The 19,979-nt window shown below is 44.3% G+C and overlaps 1 protein-coding gene across 1 annotated transcript in view; it reads left to right on the forward strand.

The window, feature by feature from the left end:
* Positions 1 to 19,979, forward strand: part of TRPC4 (transient receptor potential cation channel subfamily C member 4) — a 237,796-nt gene that overhangs the window by 108,285 nt on the left and 109,532 nt on the right. The window contains exon 3 of the mRNA XM_006124925.5: positions 18,462 to 18,980. Coding sequence (XP_006124987.1) covers positions 18,462 to 18,980 — 519 coding nt within the window. The remainder of the gene's footprint in view (positions 1 to 18,461; positions 18,981 to 19,979) is intronic.

Consider the following 19,979-nt stretch of genomic DNA (forward strand, 5'->3'; position numbering starts at 1 on the left):
GTCCAGTAGCGCTGAGGAGCGGCACTGTGGGACCAACCTGGCAGCGCCCCAGCTGCTCTACCCCAAGCGTCGTCGGTGAGAAAACCCTGGTCTGCTGGGGGGGGGGACGCACTAGCTGCGCCCCCTCCCCAGAAGACCAAGGAGACGTGGGTGGCAGGACCGCCGAGACGCGCCGCGGTCCCGCCCGCATCTTCCGCAGCTTTGCTCCACGTCTCCCTGGTCTGCTGGGGGGGGGGGCCTCCCCCCAGCAGACCAGGGAGACGCGGAGCAAAGCCGCGGAGCATGTGGGCAGCGGGTCAGCCCAGACGCACTGCGGCTGTCCTGCTGCCGGCGTCCTCCAAGGCTTTGCTCCCCGTCTCCCTGGGGGCGGGCTCCCCCCAGCAGACCAGGGAGACGGGGAGCAAAGCCTCGGAGGACGCCGGCAGCGGGACAGCAGCGGCGTGTCTGGGTTGTCCCGCTGCCCGCGTGCACTGCAACTTTGCTCCGCGTCTCCCTGGTCTGCTGACCAGGGAGACGCAGAGCAGCTTTTCTTGCCCTGCAGGATGCGGGCGGCGGGACCATGGTGCATCTGGGCATCCCGCCGCTCTTGTCCTCCAGGGTGAGAAAAGCCCCGTTCGTAACTGCGGATCCGACATAAGTCGGAGCCGCGTAACTCGGGGACTGCCTGTAACAGCAGAAGGAATTTACAGTTGACATAGACAAGACAAACAAAAGAATAGAGAGATAAAAAAATGTGCTGATCCAGCAGCAAATTCAGGATCCAGCAGCAAATTCAGACTGGATCCTAAATCTCCGGAGTCCCTGCCCAGTAGCCTATCTATTAGACCTTGTGGCTTCTCTAAGTGCTCCTGCCACAGCATGCTATCAAGATTTGGCCTCATACTGAAATCCCCTCACTCTTTGTGTAACAGAGTGCTTCAGCCTGTACTCACTCTTGTAGCCCAAGAAGACATGGTTGAATTTTTCACTGAAGATCCTGGGATTGTGATAGATTAAAGTCATCATTGCTGTGATATAGAGAATTCAATGGGTAACAGAGTTATAGGGTGTTATAGCTAGTGGATTTTATTTAGGAATCAGTACAATTGTAAGTGGCATATCTCTAAAAGAACATGCATCATTTAGCCTTTTAAATCTACGGATACATTCTGATTATCTCTTTTAGTTGTAATTAGGCCCTAAAGAGAAGAGAACAGAAAGTGAAGGCTATGCATCCTTCCTCTAGCCATTGTCAACCAAAGCCATGACCAAAATAATGTTTTAAAATGCACTTCTTTGTTGGAAACTGAAGTGCTGGTTGTATGCAGGCAGCATCAGGCACTTGGGCAGTTATATAACCCTAAACAAAAATCAGAGCATGTCTTTAAAATATGATTGCACATCTTTGAGTCACTGCAGACTTTAGTCCCAACCATTGTCACTCTACTTAAAATCCTTACTATAAGGGTTGTTGTTTTTTTCCTACAAAAATATTGCGTATGTTACTCAGAATTTGTTTCTGAAAGAAAAATGTTCCTTTGGCCCAACAAATAGGTACTTTTCTTCCAGAAGTGTAGATTTAGGAAACTAAGGGTATGTCTACACTACAAAGTTAATTCGAACTAACAGTTGTTAGTTCAAATTAACTTTAATAGCAGCTATACATACAAACCTTAATTCAAACTAGGTAAACCTCATTCTACGAGGAGTAACACCTAGTTTGAACTAAGTACAGGCAGTCCCTGGGTTATGTCAATCTGACTTACGTCGGATCCCTAGTTACGAACTGGGGTGGGGGGGCGCAGCTAGTGCGGGGTGCCTCCCCCGCTGTCGCTGCCTCCGGTGGCGTGGGGGCCGCTTCCCCCCAGCAGACCAGAGAGTTGCGGAGCTAGCGCCCCCCCATCAGACCAGGGAGACGCGGAGCGGCTTTTCTCAGCAGACACCTCAGCTTGAGAATAAAGAACTGAGGGAAGTGAGGTGTGGGAGAATAAAACTGAGCTCTGGAGAAATGTTTGGCTAGAGTTTCCCCTACAATATGTACCAGTTCCGATTTACATACAAATTCAACTTAAGAACAAACCTACAGTCCCTATCTTGTACGTAACCTGGGGACTGCCTGTAGTTCGAATTAAGGGCTGTGTAGCCACTTAATTCGAACTAGCTGGAGGCTAGCACTTCTCAGGTTGCCCTGGTGGCCACTCTGGGCCAAACCAGGGAAACTCTTCTGCCCCCCTCCTGGCCCCAGAGCCCTTAAAGGGGCACGGTCTGGCTACAGTGCTTGTGCCAGTTGCAAGCCTGCCAGCATCCAACCAGCAGACCCTGAACCTGGCATGGGTTGAGCCAGCCACCTGCTGACACCCAGCCCTCCACCTCTTCTCAGGACCAGGCTGGCGGCTCCCAGGAGCCTGCCCGGGGCCGCAAGAAGCCTCCCCCTGGTTTAGTGCGGAGATCGTGGACCTCATTGAGGTTTGGGGGGAGGTCTCCAACGTCCACGATCTCTGCATTAGGCACAGAAATGCAGTCGTCTACAGCCGCATGGCTGCCAGCCTGGCCACTAGAGGCCACATGCTGACCCAGGAGCAGGTCCACTACAAAATTAAGGACCTGCGGCAAGCCTACTCCAGGGCCTCCCAATCAGGGGCTGACCCAGAGGCCTGCCCTCACTTTGAGGCCCTGGACTGCATTCTGGGGGCTCACGCAGTCCATGCCCCCTGGGTGGTGGTCGACCCCAGGGCAGAAACGGAGGAAGAGGAGGACTCCGAGACCCAGGAGCCACAGGAGCCATCAGGGAGCCGACCCAGGAAACCCGAGTCATCCCACAGAGCACATCTTCTGTGTCGTCTGAGGCCAGGGAGGACTCCACATATGAGTGCCCTCATGCTCCCCGTAACGTGTATGGGGGGGGGAGTGGAGAGGGAGCCCAAGGACCAAGCGCTTGGGCCTTACCCACCATGGAGCAGCAGCTGGGTGTCATGCAGGGGCCCTGGCCCGTTCCCCACACACTGATGTCGCCTTGCAGAGGGGGGCTGGGTTTCACCCACTGTGTCTCCAGGGAGAACTGACCACTGCTTGTTTCACCACAGCCACAGCACCTGGGACTGCCTCCTCCTGCTCCAGCCTCTGGGCTGCCCCAGCTATTGCTCCTCCTCCTACCCCTGCTCCCCCTCCCGCTTCCTCTGCACCCCCCATCCCTCCTGCCTCACCCTCCACACCCACTCCCCTGACGCCCCCGCACCCGCAGTACTGCAAGATGGGAGAGCCAGCAAAACCTTGAACCCTGAGCTTTCCCTTCCCTTCCCCCACTTCCAGCTTCCTCCTCTCTCCCACCCTCATTCCTCCCTCCCTCCACCCCAGTTATGTAAAATAAAAAGAGATTTTTGTTGGCAAAACAGGTGTGTTTATTTGACATTAGGAAGGGGGGTTAGGGAGGGAAAAGGGAAGCAGGAGAGGGTGGAAGAAGGCCCCAGTGGGGCATGCAGGGAGAGTTCAGTCCTCCTCCTCCTCCACCAGGATGCTCTCCCGCAGGGCTTCCCAGATCTAGACGGCCCCCCGCTGGGCCTCCTGGATGGCGGCGGTGTGGGGCTGCGCATACTGGCCAGCCATGCGGTCAGCCTCAGCCATCCAGGCTGGCAGGAAAGCCTCCCCTTCCGCTCACATAAATTGTGCAGCACACAACATGCTGCCACCATGGGAGGGATATTGTGCTCGGCAAGGTCGAGGCGGGTGAGGAGACACCTAAACCATGCTTTCAGGCGTCTGAAGGCCCCCTCCACCATGACACAGGCCCTGGTGAACTTTACTGATTCTATTATTTCAATTATTTCTATTTTAATATAATAAAAATGAAATTATTAATGTTATATATATTAAATTGAATTTAATATTTTGATATAAAAGTTCCCAACAAAATGAATCAAAACATGTCAGCCTTCATAGGCTCAAACATTCTGACATTGTCAAAATAACACATTTTAACTTTTTTTTCATGAAAAATGTAATTGAAATTGGAGTCTTCCCACAATGCATATAGACTTTGGCAAATCTGTATTTTTTGGCAGAAAAATGTTCCACTGAAATATTTTCAGCCAACTCTAATACTGAGTGATAAGAGGATGGATGTGTCCTCTTTCTATTATCTTGTAAACTGTTACTTACCTGAGAGCTTTTCAGGTGGCACCTAGTCCAGTTCCAGGTGGACCCACATACTTAATAATAATAATGAATAAAGTGCTCTGGCCAAGATTTTAAAATAAGCATTAAAAAAGAGAAGAACTCCATGAATTCAAGGTTCTGAACTTGCAACTTTATCTGTGTAGGAGCACCCGTTGCCCACCGGAGCTCCTGATGCAGCTCTGCATGGAATGGGTTCTTGGTTTCTGTTGTTCGAATTGTTGGATTGAGAAGTCACTTAGGAATAGTGAGACCTACAGGCAATTCTATTGGTTGAACTAACAAAGCAGCACTGGAGCTTGTTATAGAAGGATGTCATTGCTGTAGAGTGACAGTTTCCCAGGCTAGCGTGGGTGGCTTTTCTTCTGTCTGATGCACTACAGTCCACTTACTGCTTTTCCTCATTTCTCATAGCTTGTCTCTCTTTTCTCTGTGCTTTGGTTCTTTTTCTGTGCTTTTACAGACAATCCAGATCATCCAACAAATATGCAGTTTTGCTATCTAAGATGATGACTCTGGCTTTGTATCATATTTACCTTTGTATTTCCCCTTATTTATTTGCAGTGGTTGCAGTTCTTCATTGTTTCCCTTTAAAACAAATAATTCAAAACAAAAACTTAAAGCTTAAAAATAGGTACCTAGATATTTTAGGCACTCAAAGACATGGGCTCATTTTCCTCCTGGCCAGTCCTCCCCCACTAGAGGCTCCCAGTGCCGACTATGCCCGACCTTCTAGTCATTCCCCCCGCCACCGCCAGGATTCAGTCTGGCACCCAGCTGGAAAACCAGGAAATACCAGACATTGCATGTGTCAGGTATTTTCTGGTTTTTTTTAACAGACAGAGGGCCCAAAAACCAGACTGTCCGGTAGAAAACCGGACACCTGGAAACTCTATGAGTCGGACCCAATGCAGGCACCAAGTGATGGAGAGACTGCCAGAACTTTGGGAACCAGAGACTGCAGGGTGCAGGTTTGTGGCCCAGAAGGGGACTGAGAAACCTAAGAAAGACAGAGTAGGGGGAGCAGCAGAAGGGTGACAGTCAGGACGACCCTAGGACTCTGTTACAGACCAGCTGGCGGCTGCTGGAGGAGGAGGGAAAAATAGGGGGAAAGGGTCAGAGAGGAAGGGGCTTGTGCTGAGGGGAGGGGAGCTGGTCAGGAGAAGAAACGAGAAGGTACCAAGGGACAGGGTGGAGAAGAGACAAATGCCAGGGGGCCAAGTGGAGACAATGAGGAAAAGGGCAGGAGGGGAGGTGTCAGTGAGGAGGGGGACAGGATGATACTAGGAGAGGAGAGGGGAAGGGCTTTGGGGGCTAGAGGGGTAAATGGGAGGTGCTGGGAGAAGGCTTGAAAGAAGGGGTGGGCATGAGGAAGGCAGGGATGGAGCAAGGCATGTGTGAGTGCACAGGGGCATGGGGAGAACAGGGGAAGAGGGTGGTGAGGGGTTGGGCATCAAGTAAAAAGAGGGCAAAGGGGGTAGGGGCAGTGAGGGAAGGGGCAGGCACCAGGAGGGTGCAGGGATAAGGGAATGTGCAGGTGCCAGGGGATTCTCGGAGTGAAGCAGAAGCTCAGACACCTGCAGGGGAGGGACCAGCACCAGAGGAGAGAGGCGAGGGAGGTCTTAGGAGAGGGGATGAGGAGGGGTAGCTCAATTGATCAGAGTGATCAGGCTACTGGAGGAGTGGGAACAGGGGAAAGAGAAGGGCTGGTGGAGAGGGGCAGGTCTCAGGAAGGCTGAGGGCAGTGAGAAGGGCAAGAGTCAGGAGAGCAGAGGTGGGTGAGGTGTTGGGGGGCAGCAGGCACCAGGGGAGCTGATGGAGTAAGCGGAGGAGACAGGGCAGCAGAGGGGAAAGGGAGAGGTTTATAAGACATTTATTAATAACTTGGGTGCCACAGTGGCACATCCAAACAAGCCACAAATTCAGTATTGGTGCACAACACAAAATTTATTGTGCTTATGGGAGGAAACTCTTCCCCCAGCCTCTCCACCCCACGATTTAATGTCACAGACGTTGGTTTAATGCAATTGCAGGATAGTTGCATGAGGGAGGTTTGGTGAGGGCCAAACTAATCTGTATTGGTAAGAGGATGGTGGGAAAAGTCCTTGGGGGGAGGAGGTGTCACATGACACCTTTTACTTCTGGTCATGTGTCCATATTGCTCCAAAAGTATTACCCCCAGAGGCGTGGCTAATGGGGGTCAGGGGGCGTGGTTAATGGGGGTCAAAGAGTACATTTAAAAAAAATTCTTTGGGTGCACACACTAATGAAATGTGCTGTGCACGCCTATGATATTAATATTTGTATGATCATAATGCCTAAGGGTACATCTACAATGTGGCGTAAAGTCAAGTTAAGATATACAACTTCAATTATATTAATTGCATAGCTGAAGTCAAAGTAGCTTAACTTCGCTTTTGACACTGTCTACACAACAGGAAGTCGAAAGAAGAACACTTTCTTTGACTTCCCTTTGTCCTTGTGAAATGAGGGCTACAAAAGTTGAAGTAAGAAGAAATAATTCCAAAATAACAGGCTTGCTGTGTACAGACACACTTTGTTATTTTGGGCATGCAGTGTAGACATAGCCTAAGAGCCCTAGCCACAGAGCAGGATACCATCGTTCTAAATGCTGTAGAAACACAGAACAGATCTGGTGCTTTCTTCACAAGGAGCTGGTCAGCTTCTCCATTTAAATATCTTATGCACTCCTCTTGTTCCCCTGGGTTAGGAGTGTTCAAAAATGCTCCACTCTTACCCCAAACAAAGTTTGAAACACAGTGGCTGCGTCTAGACTGGCGAGTTTTTCGTCAAAAGCAGCTGCTTTTGCAGAAACACTTGCCAGCTATTTACACTGTCCGCTTGAATTTACGCAAGAACACTGACTTCCTACTGTCTGAAATCAGTGCTTCTTGCGGAAATGCTATGCTGCTCCCATTCGGGCAAAAGCCCTCATGTGCAAATGCTTTGGCGCAAAAGGGCCAGTGTAGACAACGCGGCATTGTTTTGCACAAAAAAGCGAAAATGGCGATCGGGGCTTTCTTGTGCAAAACCGCGTCTAGATTGGCACTGACGCTTTTCCGCAAAAAGTGCTTTTGCAGAAAAGCGTCCGTGCCAATCTAGATGTTCTTTTCCGCAAATGCTTTTAACGGAAAACTTTTCCGTTAAAAGTATTTGCGGAAAATCATGTCAGTCTAGACGTAGCCAGTGAATATGAAGCAGTCATCAGAACAGAAATTTAGATGGATTTTAAGAATGTTAGGAGGGAAAATTAAGATCATGGTACACAAGACTTAGAAAGTATTTTTATCGTTGCACTAGTGTGCTAGATAATTTACAGATGAAATAGAACAAGACCCTGCCCCTGCCTTCCTATCTTCTTCAAAGATAATGTGCTAACAATGCCTGGGAAATGGAATGCATCAAAAATCAAAGAGAATAAGCACAGAAACTTGCACATCTTTTAGTTCTGCTTTTCTCTCCTACATGCTTACCGCTTCCCTCCCCCACATTCATGCACAAATTTCTTGGATTCCCCAAGCTTGTTTGCTCATCTGTATGAATAATCTCAAGCTGCAAAAAATTCAGGAAAATGTAACAAGAAAACAAAAATCATTTGACTCTGGATAAATGCAATCAGCTGCATACTAGAAAGTCTTAATTCTGGGATGTGTCTACTAGCCATGCTGCTATTGAGCCTGTGAGAGTCACAATAACAGTAAAACCTGCTAGCTTTCCATCCTCACAGGACTTAAAGAACCCTTGCATATCTTTACAGAGAACTTCGTCAAGGATTTCAAATGTGTGACCCATTCCAAAGAGAAATCTGAATAGGCCAGATTCTGTACTCAATAACCTGATGAAAATCTGTCATAACTTGGTTAACAGCAGTGGAATTGGCATAGTAGTGAATGATGTTGAGTGCCTTCAGAGCAACTAATTCTTAACAGGATAAATGCCTTTTAATGATATAACTGAGAGACTCAATTTGACTCAGTCACTATGGCATTCCATACATATTTAGACTCAAGTGATTGGGAAATTTTAACATAATAGGAGTAGATTCAGGGATTAAGCTCATGATCTAATAAAAACCACAGTCTCGGGGATTACCATTTAAGTGTATATGTTTCTGTGAGTTAGTGTTGCACTGACTAACAGGCTTTTCTATATTTGGGTAAATTTAGAAGATATGACTTCCAGAATTTGAGCATCAGCCTGTAGCTGAATTACTTCAGGATGAAAGATTTTGATAAGATATAGGAAAAACAAACAGCTAATGGACTCTGAATGCAAGTTAAATGGACCAGATACAAATCAATCCTTGTAATGCTGTGCTGTTTGAAGCTGTATCTACATTAGCATTTCAGCAGAGATTGCAATTAATGACATGTTAAGAGAGCCTCGGATGCAAGCAGGGCTAAAAACAAATATTAATTTAGTAGATTCAGATAGTACAAAAATAATCACCTTTCCTAGAGACATATGCAAATCTTGAAAAATCCTGTCTTTAACTTCTGTCTTTAGATTCGTGTTTTATTCTTTTATCTCTTTCCTCTTCCCCTCTGATTCTCTGATTTGGATGCCTAGGGCAAAACTGATTAGTTGTGGCAAATGCTGTCAAAGTGCGGTGGCTTTACTCATGGTAAGCCTTTGTTCTGTCATCTAAGGGTCCAGAAACTCACTTCAAATAACTCCCATTTCCTCAACCTTACTTTGACTTCAGAAATCAAAGTACCATACCATCCTCGACAGCCGCAAGCTGTGCGCCAGTCAGCTGTGCCAAATTTCCATCTCTTCTTTTAGCACTAGCAAGGAAATACTTACTGCAACTGCAAATTAGAGGAGAGAAAAAAGGGGATACCTAATAATGTATTGAATACCAGGACAGATGAATTTATTGCTAAAACAGTGTGGTGATTTTTTTTCCCCACTAACATTGGCTTTAAGTCTGCAGTCCACACTGTATTGCAGGAAGAAGAGATATAAAGGAGCTAGGGTCCCCAAAGGATAAAATTATTCCTGGGATTCTGTGGGAGTTTCCACTGAAGGAGAAGTTGTTCTGCCCTTTCACAGTGCAACCCTGAGGTGATGGCAAGCAACTCTAGCCCTTCTCAATGATGCAAAGGAGGGCTGGGCTTTTGAATAGCCTCCATCTAGTGCAGTGCTTAGGTGCCTTACCCTGATTGTGATACTGGGACAATGGGATGACCATAAGCCCATCTCCTTTTCTTGTGTGTTCCCACAAGGGTCAGCCTAAAAGATCTCAATCTTACTCTCAGGCTATGTCTAGACTGCCCTCTGTTGCGCAAAACAATATGCAAATGAGGTGAAGCATGGAATATCACCGTGCCTCATTTGCATAATAAATTAGGCTACATTTTTGTGCAAGAGGCTTTTGCACAAAAACCCTTTCTTGCGCTTGAGTTGTTCTTCCACATTTTTTTTCAGGAAGAATGGCTCTTGTGCAAAAGGGTTTTTTGTGCAAAAAGGAGCCATGTAGACAGCTCCTTCTTGTGCAAAAGCCTCTTGCGCAAAAACGGAGCTGAATTAATTATGCAAATAACATGGCGATATTCCATGCTTTGCCTCATTTGCATTTTTTTTGCGCAAAAGGGGGCAGTCTAGACATAGCCTCGCTGTATTTTTTAAAATCTCCTTAGCTTTCAGTGTGTTTCTATAGTGTCCAAATGGCATCTCTCTCTCTCTTCTTCCATAAATTTCATACCTGTGCACTCACAAATTGTACTTCAGAATCTATAGCAATAAGGCAAAATGTTTCTGAAACCAGAGCAGAAACTGCTCAGTTCTGAGCTGGAAGGGTTGAATCCCCACCACACAGTTGAGCCTTGTATGGGCCCTCTGTTTTCGGCGCATGTGATGGATACAGGGCATGGGCAACCTGCTGCTATGAGAGTCTTTATGTAGTCTCCCCTGGAAGTGAGAGAGTCATGTGAGGCATCCCATAACCAATTCCTGCCACTGGGTTGCTGTGGGTTCCATGTTGCCCTTTACCAATACTGCACAGGTCTGGGGGGAGAGGAGGGGCGATAGAATGGTTTTCATCTTCTCATCATCTGATCTCATTATTCTGGTCTAACAACATACCAGGATTTTAGTCAAAGTGCAGCCAAAGTCAGAAGACATACCACCCAAAGATGTATGTAGCTGTGACCCTGAAACTGCATGCCACCTTACATAAATATTTCAACATTAGCAGTGTTGCCTCCTGAACTAATTTTCCCATTGCCAGAATACAGCTAATTAATGCCTTAGGCCCAGTTCTGTAACCCATACACTGAGTAGCACTTAGTCACAGAAGAAATTGAAGGTTTTTGCTATAAAAGCTATTCTGTGTGACGAAAGGCTGAAAAATCAGTCCCTTAGTTAAAAAAAGTACTCACTGGGAGCAGGACAAGAAACAACCATTTTTATTACCAGCAGTCGTATTTCTTTTCAGGTAAAAGTCATTCTTTTCCTTTCTTTGCTAATTTCTGCCTAATTGGGCTGGTTTCTTATTTTCCTTTCATTGTTCTCATGCACTTTCCCTGTTGGACATTAACTTTTCCTCACTTGAATGATAGCAGTCACCAAAATGCTACTAGTGCTATGGGCTGGGCCAGATGAATAGGCAGAACTTCAAGGTCTCAATGTGAGGGTGAAACAATGACGTTGGGGGAGAGATTTAAGTTTATTAGGAACTGGAGCACTTTTGGGGAAAAGAGAAGCCTATACAAGAAGGGTAGGTTGTACCTATATCAAAATGGAATCTGATTGTTGAAATATAAAATTAAAAAGGTTGTAAGGGAGTTTTTAAATTAAGGGCAGGGGAAAGCCAACAAGTGCAGAGCAGGACACACTTCATACAAACATATCCCTTAGGGGACAGTTTATTAAAGCATATATTTGTATCATAGTAAATATATCCTGATATAGATAAAAGTTGATATGGCACAGGGTAGGTGTTGAAGAGAACCAATCAAACAAAAGAAGGTCCCATTTGCTTGCTTCACATGAAAGCAGACAACTATATAGTGGCAGGTTTTACAAGTGCTTGTGTAACTATATGCTAGAAGTTTAAATATAAAAATGGCTGAACCTGAATGCCTGGTATTAAGTGAGAATATTGGATAAGAAGCCTCACGTGGTGGAATGATAGTACATGATAGGACATGGAAATACCAGAGTACAAAATACATAGGAATTACAGAGTAGGTCTTGCTGGTGGGAAAGTGACACTCTACATCAGGGGTGGGGAACCTTTATTGGGTCGGGAGCCGCTGACCCACAGAACAGTTGCGGCTTGCACACAAGTGAGAAGTCCCTGAATGAGAAGGAAAAAGACACTCCCCGCATTTCCCTTGCACACCAGAGGCTGGGGGTCCAAGCTAGTAGATTTTATGTGCTTCCGCCCTGCAGGTGGGTGGCATGGGGACTGGAGTGCCAGCATGGGCTCCCCAATGCTGAGCCTTGGGAGCTGGATCCAGGTAAGCTGGAGGCTGCATTCCTGCACCCGGACCTGAGGTTCCCCACCCCCGCTCTACATAAAGGGAAGCTTAGAGTAAAAAATGGTAAAAATCTTAAAGGAATCAAACTGTGCCATAAAATCTTTATCGACAAAAAAGTGTTGCTTCAGTAATAAGAGCAGAGCAGTAGTAACAATACACTTCAAACCACCTGACCAGGATAGTAATAGTGATTGTGATATGCATCAGAGAGTAGAAGGGCAACAAAAGCAGAAAAAACGTAGTGGACAGTTCTCTGAAATCATCCACTCAGTGAGCAGTGGCAATACAAATAAAAAACACCCTCTCCCTCTTCCTCTTCCACCCAGAATATTAGGAATTATTAGGAAAGAGAGAGATAATAAGAGAGAAAATATAATATCACTGTACAAATTCAGTGTACCCTCACACTTTCAATACCGCATGAAGTTCTGCTCACCCAATCTCATAAAAGATGTATTAAAATTGGAAAATGTACACAGAAGGGCAACACTAATGATTTAAGAGTAGGAACAGCTTGTGTGTGAGGAGAGATTAAAAAGACTGTGACTGTTTAGCTTCAAAAGAGATGACTGAGGGAAGATTTAATAAAGGTCTCTAAAATTGTAAATGGTGTGGAGAAAGTGAAGAGGGAAGTGCTATTTACCTCTTTGCATAACACGAGAACTGGGGGGGAAGGGGAGGGTCACCTAATGAAATGAATAAGCAGTAGATTTGAAGCAAACATAAAGATTTAAACTTGTAAAGGCCACAAATATAAGTGAGTTTGAAAAACTAATTAGATAAGCTTATGTAGGTTAGAGCCACTGAAAGAAAGGACCAGATAATTAAACAAGAAATATCATATTGCTTCTATATAAATCCATGATATGCCTGCATCTTGAAACTGAGTGCAAATGTGGTCACCTCATCTCAAAGATACATAAAAGGTTCAGAAAAGGGCAACAAAAATTATAAGAGTTACAGAAAGACTTCCATATGAGAAGTGATTAATAAGACTGGGCATTTTCAGCTCGGAAAAGAGATGAAGAAGGGAGTGTATGATAGAGGTCTATTAATTCATGACTGGTGTAGAGAAAACAGATAAGGATGTGTTATTTATTCTTTCTCACAAGAGCTAGGCATCAACAAATGAAATCAATAGGCAGGAAGCTTAAATCAAACAAAAATAAGTACTTCTTCATACCATAAACAGCCCACCAATGGAACTCATTGCCAGGAATGTTGTGAGGACCAACAATATAATAGGGTGCAAAAGAACTAAGTAAATTCATGGAGGATAGGTTCATCAGTGGCTATTAGCTAGAAGGGAAGGAATGGTGTCCATAGCCTCTGTTTGCCAGAAACTGGGAATGGGTGGGGCGGGGGGGGGGGCGTGGAAATGAATCATTTCATGATTACCCATTCTGTTCATTCCCTCTGGGACACCTGGCATTGGCCACTGTCAGAAGACAGGATACTGAGCTAAATGTATATTTGGTCTGACCTAGTATGATTGTTTTTATAATGGCTCTTATTCAAGATGGTGAGAGGGACAGCCCCATGCTTCACATGTCCTTTAAACCTTTGAATGCCAGAAACTTGGCAGAGGATGGATCAGTGATTGCCCTGTTCTGTTAATTCCTTCTGAAGCATTTTACATCAAGCACTGTTGGAATACAGAATATTGGGCTAGATGGAGCTCTGGTCTGACCAAGTATGTCCTTTCTTAGGTTCTTATATCTATGGCTGTCTCTCTTCACCTTTTAGAGGTCATTTTGCTATCACTACACTTTCTTCAGACATTTCCCTTCTCCAATGATTTATCAACCAGGCTTCAGGTAAACCTTCCAATTCAACTATTCATCCTTTTTAATTTTTAAAGAGCCACCGTGACTCGAGGACCTTTATAAATAAGAAGCTATTTATCTATTCTGAAAATTATATTCTTAAGGTCTTGGAGTTAAAGCAGGTGACATATCTCAGAAGTGTTCCTTCAAGGCAGGAGGTAATAGACATTGTCTTCCTTGTCTGGCCATTTATGTATTGTCTATTGTATGCCACATAGTTAGCCCAATTCAAATTGAGAGATGGCGAAATATACAAGAGAGGAAATCTACAGGTAGAAATAATTAGCAGGGGACAGTCTTGTTTATGAATAAAGGCAAAGGATTGCTCTGGAGTGTAAAGGAGCACACTGAGTCCTTTTCCTATGAACCAAACTGCCTATGTGATTGACTGAAAAATGCACTAGAAAATTTGGGTGAGACAGGGCTACATCTACACTGAGGGCTTCTTGCGCAAGAAGCTTTTTGCAGACGAGATCGTCCACAAAAACTTCTTGCGCAAGAGTGTACCCACACTGCAAAAGCGCATTGAAAAAGTGATGTGCTTATGCACAAGAGAGCATCCAGACTGCATGGACACTCTCACAAGAAAGCTCTGATTGCCATTAACAGAATGGCCACCAGGGCACCTGTGCTTCTTCTGCAAAGAAACCCTGTTTCCCATCCACACACACCTTTTTGCATAAGAGCTCTTGTGCAAAAAGGAGCTATTCCTCGTAGAAAGAGGAATACCTATACCGCAAAAGCCCCTCTGTTCTGTCAATTCACTGTACATTTTCTTAAGCAAAAATGCACTTGAGTGTGGACACTCTGTGGGTTTTTGCGCAGAAATGGCCGTTTTTACACAAAATTCCTGTAGTGTAGATGTAGCCTCATACTGTTGTAGACAGGAAAATACCCCATTTATTAAATCTAAGCTTGAGAGCGGTGTTTCTCAACCAGTGGTACAAGTACCTTTAGGGGTACTTGAGAGAAGTCTCGGGAATACGTCAACACAACTGAAATTTGTTTTAAGGTTTTTTTTTTTTAAGTGGTATTTTATAAAAAAAAGTTTGAGAAACATTGCTGTAGAGCAGTATTTCTCAACCTTTTCTATAAAGTACCCCCTTTAAAAAAATTATAAATATCTCCAGTACCTACAGTTTTCATACACACAATTTTTTTTCTAATATTGCAACACATTTGTTTCAACAACTTAATTGTAGCCGGGCGGGCGATGAAATTTTTGGGTGTAAAAAGTACAAAAATAATAAAGTGCTGTAAAACTTAAAACAAAAAGTAAGTCTTCTCCAAATTTCAGTTGTGTTGACATACCCCTCAGACTTCTAAGAGTACTCATACCACTGGTTGAGAGACACTGCTCTAGAGGACATACAGTGATTTTATTTTATATGTAATCATTTGTTTTCACTACTTCTAACTGAATCTCTATACTTTGATACTAAACTGATACTTGATTTCACTGTAAACAAGTTGAAGTGCTGTGGGCTGGGAGAAGCAGTGATCTGAGTAAATGCAAGTGTAACTGTTTCCATGAAAGTAGTGAATTGGTGAATACTGTGATTATCCAGTGGACCAGAGCCTGCGAGTGGGAATGTGCCTGTTGCTAATCTATAGAGCAGGGTTACTCAACACGCAGCCTGTGAAACATGTGGCCCGTGGTCTGTTTGTTTGCGGGTGGGAGCCACAACAAAAAAGTAGTCAATATAATGGTCTTCTGTTGATACGTGTTTTAGTAGTTAAATACCTGCATTGTCCTTGCTCATTAAAAGTGCTGTCATATGGGTGGAAATCAGGTAAATATTGCATTTTATTAATATCAGTAGAACTAACTTAAATGGGGTCTGTATATTGTATAGTCTTGCCTAAATCTTTGTATTCATGACAGTCGATGTGAAAGAAGCTATTTGCATATATTTGCATGTATAGGCAACCACACTTAAGTTGTGGCCCTCAGCATGTGCTGGGAGTATTACTGTGTCCCCCAGGGCTTCCAAAGTTGAGTAGCCCTGCTATAGAGTGATAGCAAGTCCTGGTAGGCATGGTGAGTGTTTGTATTGCTTGCGTTCAGTAGGTTTGGGAGTTAGGGTTGCCAGATGGCTGAAAGAAAAATACCGCCCCCCACCCCAAAAAAAAAAACACCGGGAAAATATTTTGTTGAAGGGAAAAAAAAGGGGGGGGGAGAGTTGTTGAGCAAAAAAAAAACCCAAACATGCTACATTGGAAGGGGGAGGGGCGGCCGGGAAGGAAAGGGGGCCTGGAAACAGCAAATGGAGGGGGGGGGGGGCGGCAACGGGGCTGGCCAGGGAAAATGGGGGGGGGGGTGACGGGAAGCAGGGCTGGTCGTGGGGGGGGGGGTTGGGTGGAACAGGTCTGGCCACGGGATATCGGGGGAGGGGGGACTGGCCAGGAGGGGACGGGGCTGGCCAGGAGTAAGGGAGGGCGGGAAGCACAGCTGGGAGGGATTGGGGGCTGTGAGGGTGGCCAGGAGGAAGGGGGGGGAAGCAGAGCAAGGGTGGTACAGGGGGCCTAGCCGGGGAAGATCAGGAGGGGAAGTGGGGGAGAACTGGCTGGCCGGGAAGGGGGGGGTGAGCAAATTGGCTGAGGGGGAGCGGAACTGACCTGGGCACTTGCTGCCTGTCCCGTGCAGGCTCCCGGCGATGCACGAGCAAGGAGGAGGCTTCCCCTTCTCCTCACACTCAACCATTTGAGAGCTCCCGGCAGCAGTCGTGGCCCCGCCTCCCAGCTGAGACTCCCAGCCACTCCCCCACCCACACCAGGCTTCTGTCTGGTGCGCAGCCAGAAAAATCAGAAAATACCGGACACTGCACATGTCCGGTATTTTCTGTTATTTTTACCCGACAAAGCATGCAAATACCAGACTGTCCAGTACAATACCAAACACCTGGCAACCCTATGAGCTGACCCCAGGTAGGCAGAGATAAGGCTTTCTTGAGTTAAAGGCAGGTGGTAGTAAGGTGACTCCCCATCTTGATTGCTTCTGAGATGCACCACAGGTACCATTCAAAATATTCCGTGTGTTGTTTATATAGCAGTGTGTGTGAGGGGGAGGGGAAAGATCATTCCTTGTGCACTGTGTTACAAAGAGACTTTAAAAATAGCACATTGGTGCTGTAAACTATGTGCCTTCAAAGTCTTATGTGCTGAGGTTATTGGCAAAAGAAATCATACTTCCTTTCCTCTTAGCACTGCAAAGCTACATGGGAGTTAGCTATTCTTCATTATATATATATATATATATATATACACATACACACACACACACATACACACAAACATGGTAAAATTGTTGGACAAGTTCTGATACCAGGCTACAGCTAGTCAAAATGTACCAAGTAAACACATTTTCAGGATCAACTGACAGTGATAGCAGTTGGTGAAATATTATGTTGTGTTAAAAATAATGAATTAGAGGTTGTAAAAGAAGAACAAAAGTGGACTACAAGGTCACTTTCTTGACTGGTACTTTAATAGCTAGACTGGGAAAAAGAAAACAAAAAGCAAAGAACAGTTAAGTTAAGCCAAACTTCCAAAAGAGAAGAAACAGAGAAAAAAATATAGGCTAGCCTCTAGGCATTTTAAAATCTTCTAATGTTGTTTCTTGTCTGTCCTTTATTTGTTATCATTAGGGCCATATCTTACAAATCATCCTATTTTCCTTCAGTTGGAGTAATCACAATACCTAATAATAAATGTGCTTGGGACTGGGCCTTACAAATGTAAGCTCATTGTCACAGGGACCCCTTTTCCTCTTTGCCTGGGAGACTCAAAGCTGCAGTGATTTCTCCAGCTATGCTTCCTCATTATTAAATGTAGATTACCTCAACAGGGACCAGAAATAAAACAGTCCTTCCTTCTTAAGCCCTACTCTACACTAGGGCTATGTCTACACTACGAGTTTTCTGGGCAAAAAATATGCTAATGCGGGAGTCATTTGCATAAGTCACAATCTCATTTGCCTATTTTCTGCTGATCTGGTTTTGCGCTGGGGTTTTTGCACAAAAATGAGCAGTGGGGATGTTTTCTTTTAGCTCAAAAACCCCTTTTTCCACAAGATCCTTATGCCCCAAAAAAGGAGGTATACCGATGTTGCGGAAAAAGGGTTTTTTGCCCAAAAAAACCCCATCCACACTGCTTGTTTTTGCGCAAAAACCCCAGCGCAAAAACGGATTTGCAGAAAATATGCAAATGAGATAATGACTCATGCAAATGAGTCCCTCATTAGGATATTTTTTGCCGAGAAAACTCGTAGTATAGATGTAGCCTAGGGCTTTATTTAGAAATACCTACCCAGGCTCAATTTATAAGCAGAGGGTCCATTCTGCCAAGCCCATTATTTTGAAATAACGGGCTGTGGAATTTGAAATCTTTACTCCTGCTTTTCATCAGGAGTAATGCTAATTACGAAACAGTTATTTTGAAATAACGGCAGTGTGGACGCTCTGGTGCTGCTATTTTGAAATAATTGGTCCCCAGAGTAGTTCAAACTGATTACTCCCCAATGCTTCCCATGGCTCTAAGTCCGAGGTAGAACATCCACATTAACGGAGCCAACCTTGGACTTCCCAATATTGAGGCCTTGCTAGGCTGAATTTATGAAATCGGAAATTCTGAAGTTGAATTTAGTAATTTTGAAATAGTTTCCTAGTTTAGACATGGTCTGTGATCCATCACGCATCCCAAATAGACATTATTAAAAGTTGTAGCTGATAGTTTGAGAATAATCATACACTAAAATTTGTTAAATGATTAATTAAACAATTATAAATAGCAAACAGATGCTGTGAAAATATTACCTGTTTCACAATTTATGAACCAAAAAAGGACCTGCATTTGCCAAATAGAATGTTACTTCCAAATTGTTTTGTGCAACTCATTACAAGAGGAACTGTTTGTATCTTAATTTAGCGTTGCTGTTGTTGAAATAAGAGTATATACATTTTCTCTCTTTTTCACACAGGTGCCACCAATCCTGCTGGATAAGCAGTTCTCAGAATTCACACCAGACATCACACCCATTATTTTGGCTGCCCATACGAACAATTATGAGATAATAAAGCTTCTTGTACAGAAGGGGGTTTCTGTACCTAGACCACATGAAGTGCGCTGCAACTGTGTTGAATGTGTCTCAAGCTCGGATGTGGACAGTCTTCGCCATTCTCGATCCAGACTCAACATTTACAAGGCTCTGGCAAGTCCGTCTTTGATTGCATTGTCCAGTGAGGATCCTTTTCTTACAGCATTTCAACTGAGTTGGGAGCTTCAGGAACTGAGTAAGGTGGAAAATGAGTTTAAGTCAGAATATGAAGAGTTGTCACGTCAATGCAAGCAATTTGCAAAAGACCTCCTGGATCAGACCCGGAGTTCCAGGGAATTGGAAATTATTCTTAATTACCGAGATGACAATAGCTTGATAGAAGAACAGAATGGTAATGATCTTGCACGATTGAAGCTGGCAATTAAGTACCGTCAAAAAGAGGTAAGTGTGCTGGAGAATATTTAGGCATATTTAATAGCAATAATGTGATAGATAATTGCTTGGAATATTGCCCTTTAAGTGAGACAACTTCAGAGGTGTGGGATTTTTTTGTTGCTGTTGTACAAGGGCCTCCTTTTTATTATTAGAGGAACATAAGAGGTTGTTATAGTTCAACTAGAATTTTAAATATTCTGTAACATTTCAGATCATGGGAGACTATTTCACACCTTGAGCATACGTTATCACTAGCAGAGAATAACATTAAGCCAGTTTCTGGTAACAGAGCAAGCAATGCAAAGAGTACTTCTCAAACCTGATCCATTAACTGTGTCTGGCTGGCAAAGTGTGAATATCATATGTTTACAGGCTAGGTAAATGACATGCCTGTTGTTACAGAATGATTTTCTTCAGAAAGGAGCCCATTTTTCTAAATACATATAGGCTTGGTGACTCACTAATATTAACAGGTGAATCCTAAACATTATATATGCATTTTTTATTTGAATAAGTATCCAAACGTAGATACTATCTTAAAGATTTTCTTGTCTGCCAAAACAGAGTGGAAATTTAATGAGGATATGAAACTGCCTGTGTGTCTTTTCAACTTTGTAAGGTTCTTATATGTCATAGTATAGAGTAAGAACCTAGACAGAATGCTAATTTTTTAATGAGATTTCCAAAACCTGTGTATCTGAGCCACAAAACTTGTGCAGCAGGAAATTAACATGCCATTTGGGACTTTTACTTTCAATAGTAATTCCAATAAAGAAGTCTAAAGTCAAAAAGAAAAGTGTATCAGAGACTTTCAAACCTTAGTAGTAGTAGTAGTACTACTACTACTACTACTAATTAAAAATGGTTCCAGTCAGATTTTAAAAATGGGCTAAGGTTCCAAATGTCATTACTTTTAATTGAACCTACTCACCCCATCCTATATGAAGTCCCTGGCCCTGCAAACAGTAATCTCCATGTTTTACATTGAGTACATAGGTAGAATTT

Source organism: Pelodiscus sinensis, chromosome 1, assembly GCF_052426305.1.
Source record: "Pelodiscus sinensis isolate ZL-2025 chromosome 1, ASM5242630v1, whole genome shotgun sequence".
In the NCBI taxonomy this organism is placed as follows: Eukaryota; Metazoa; Chordata; order Testudines; family Trionychidae; genus Pelodiscus; species Pelodiscus sinensis.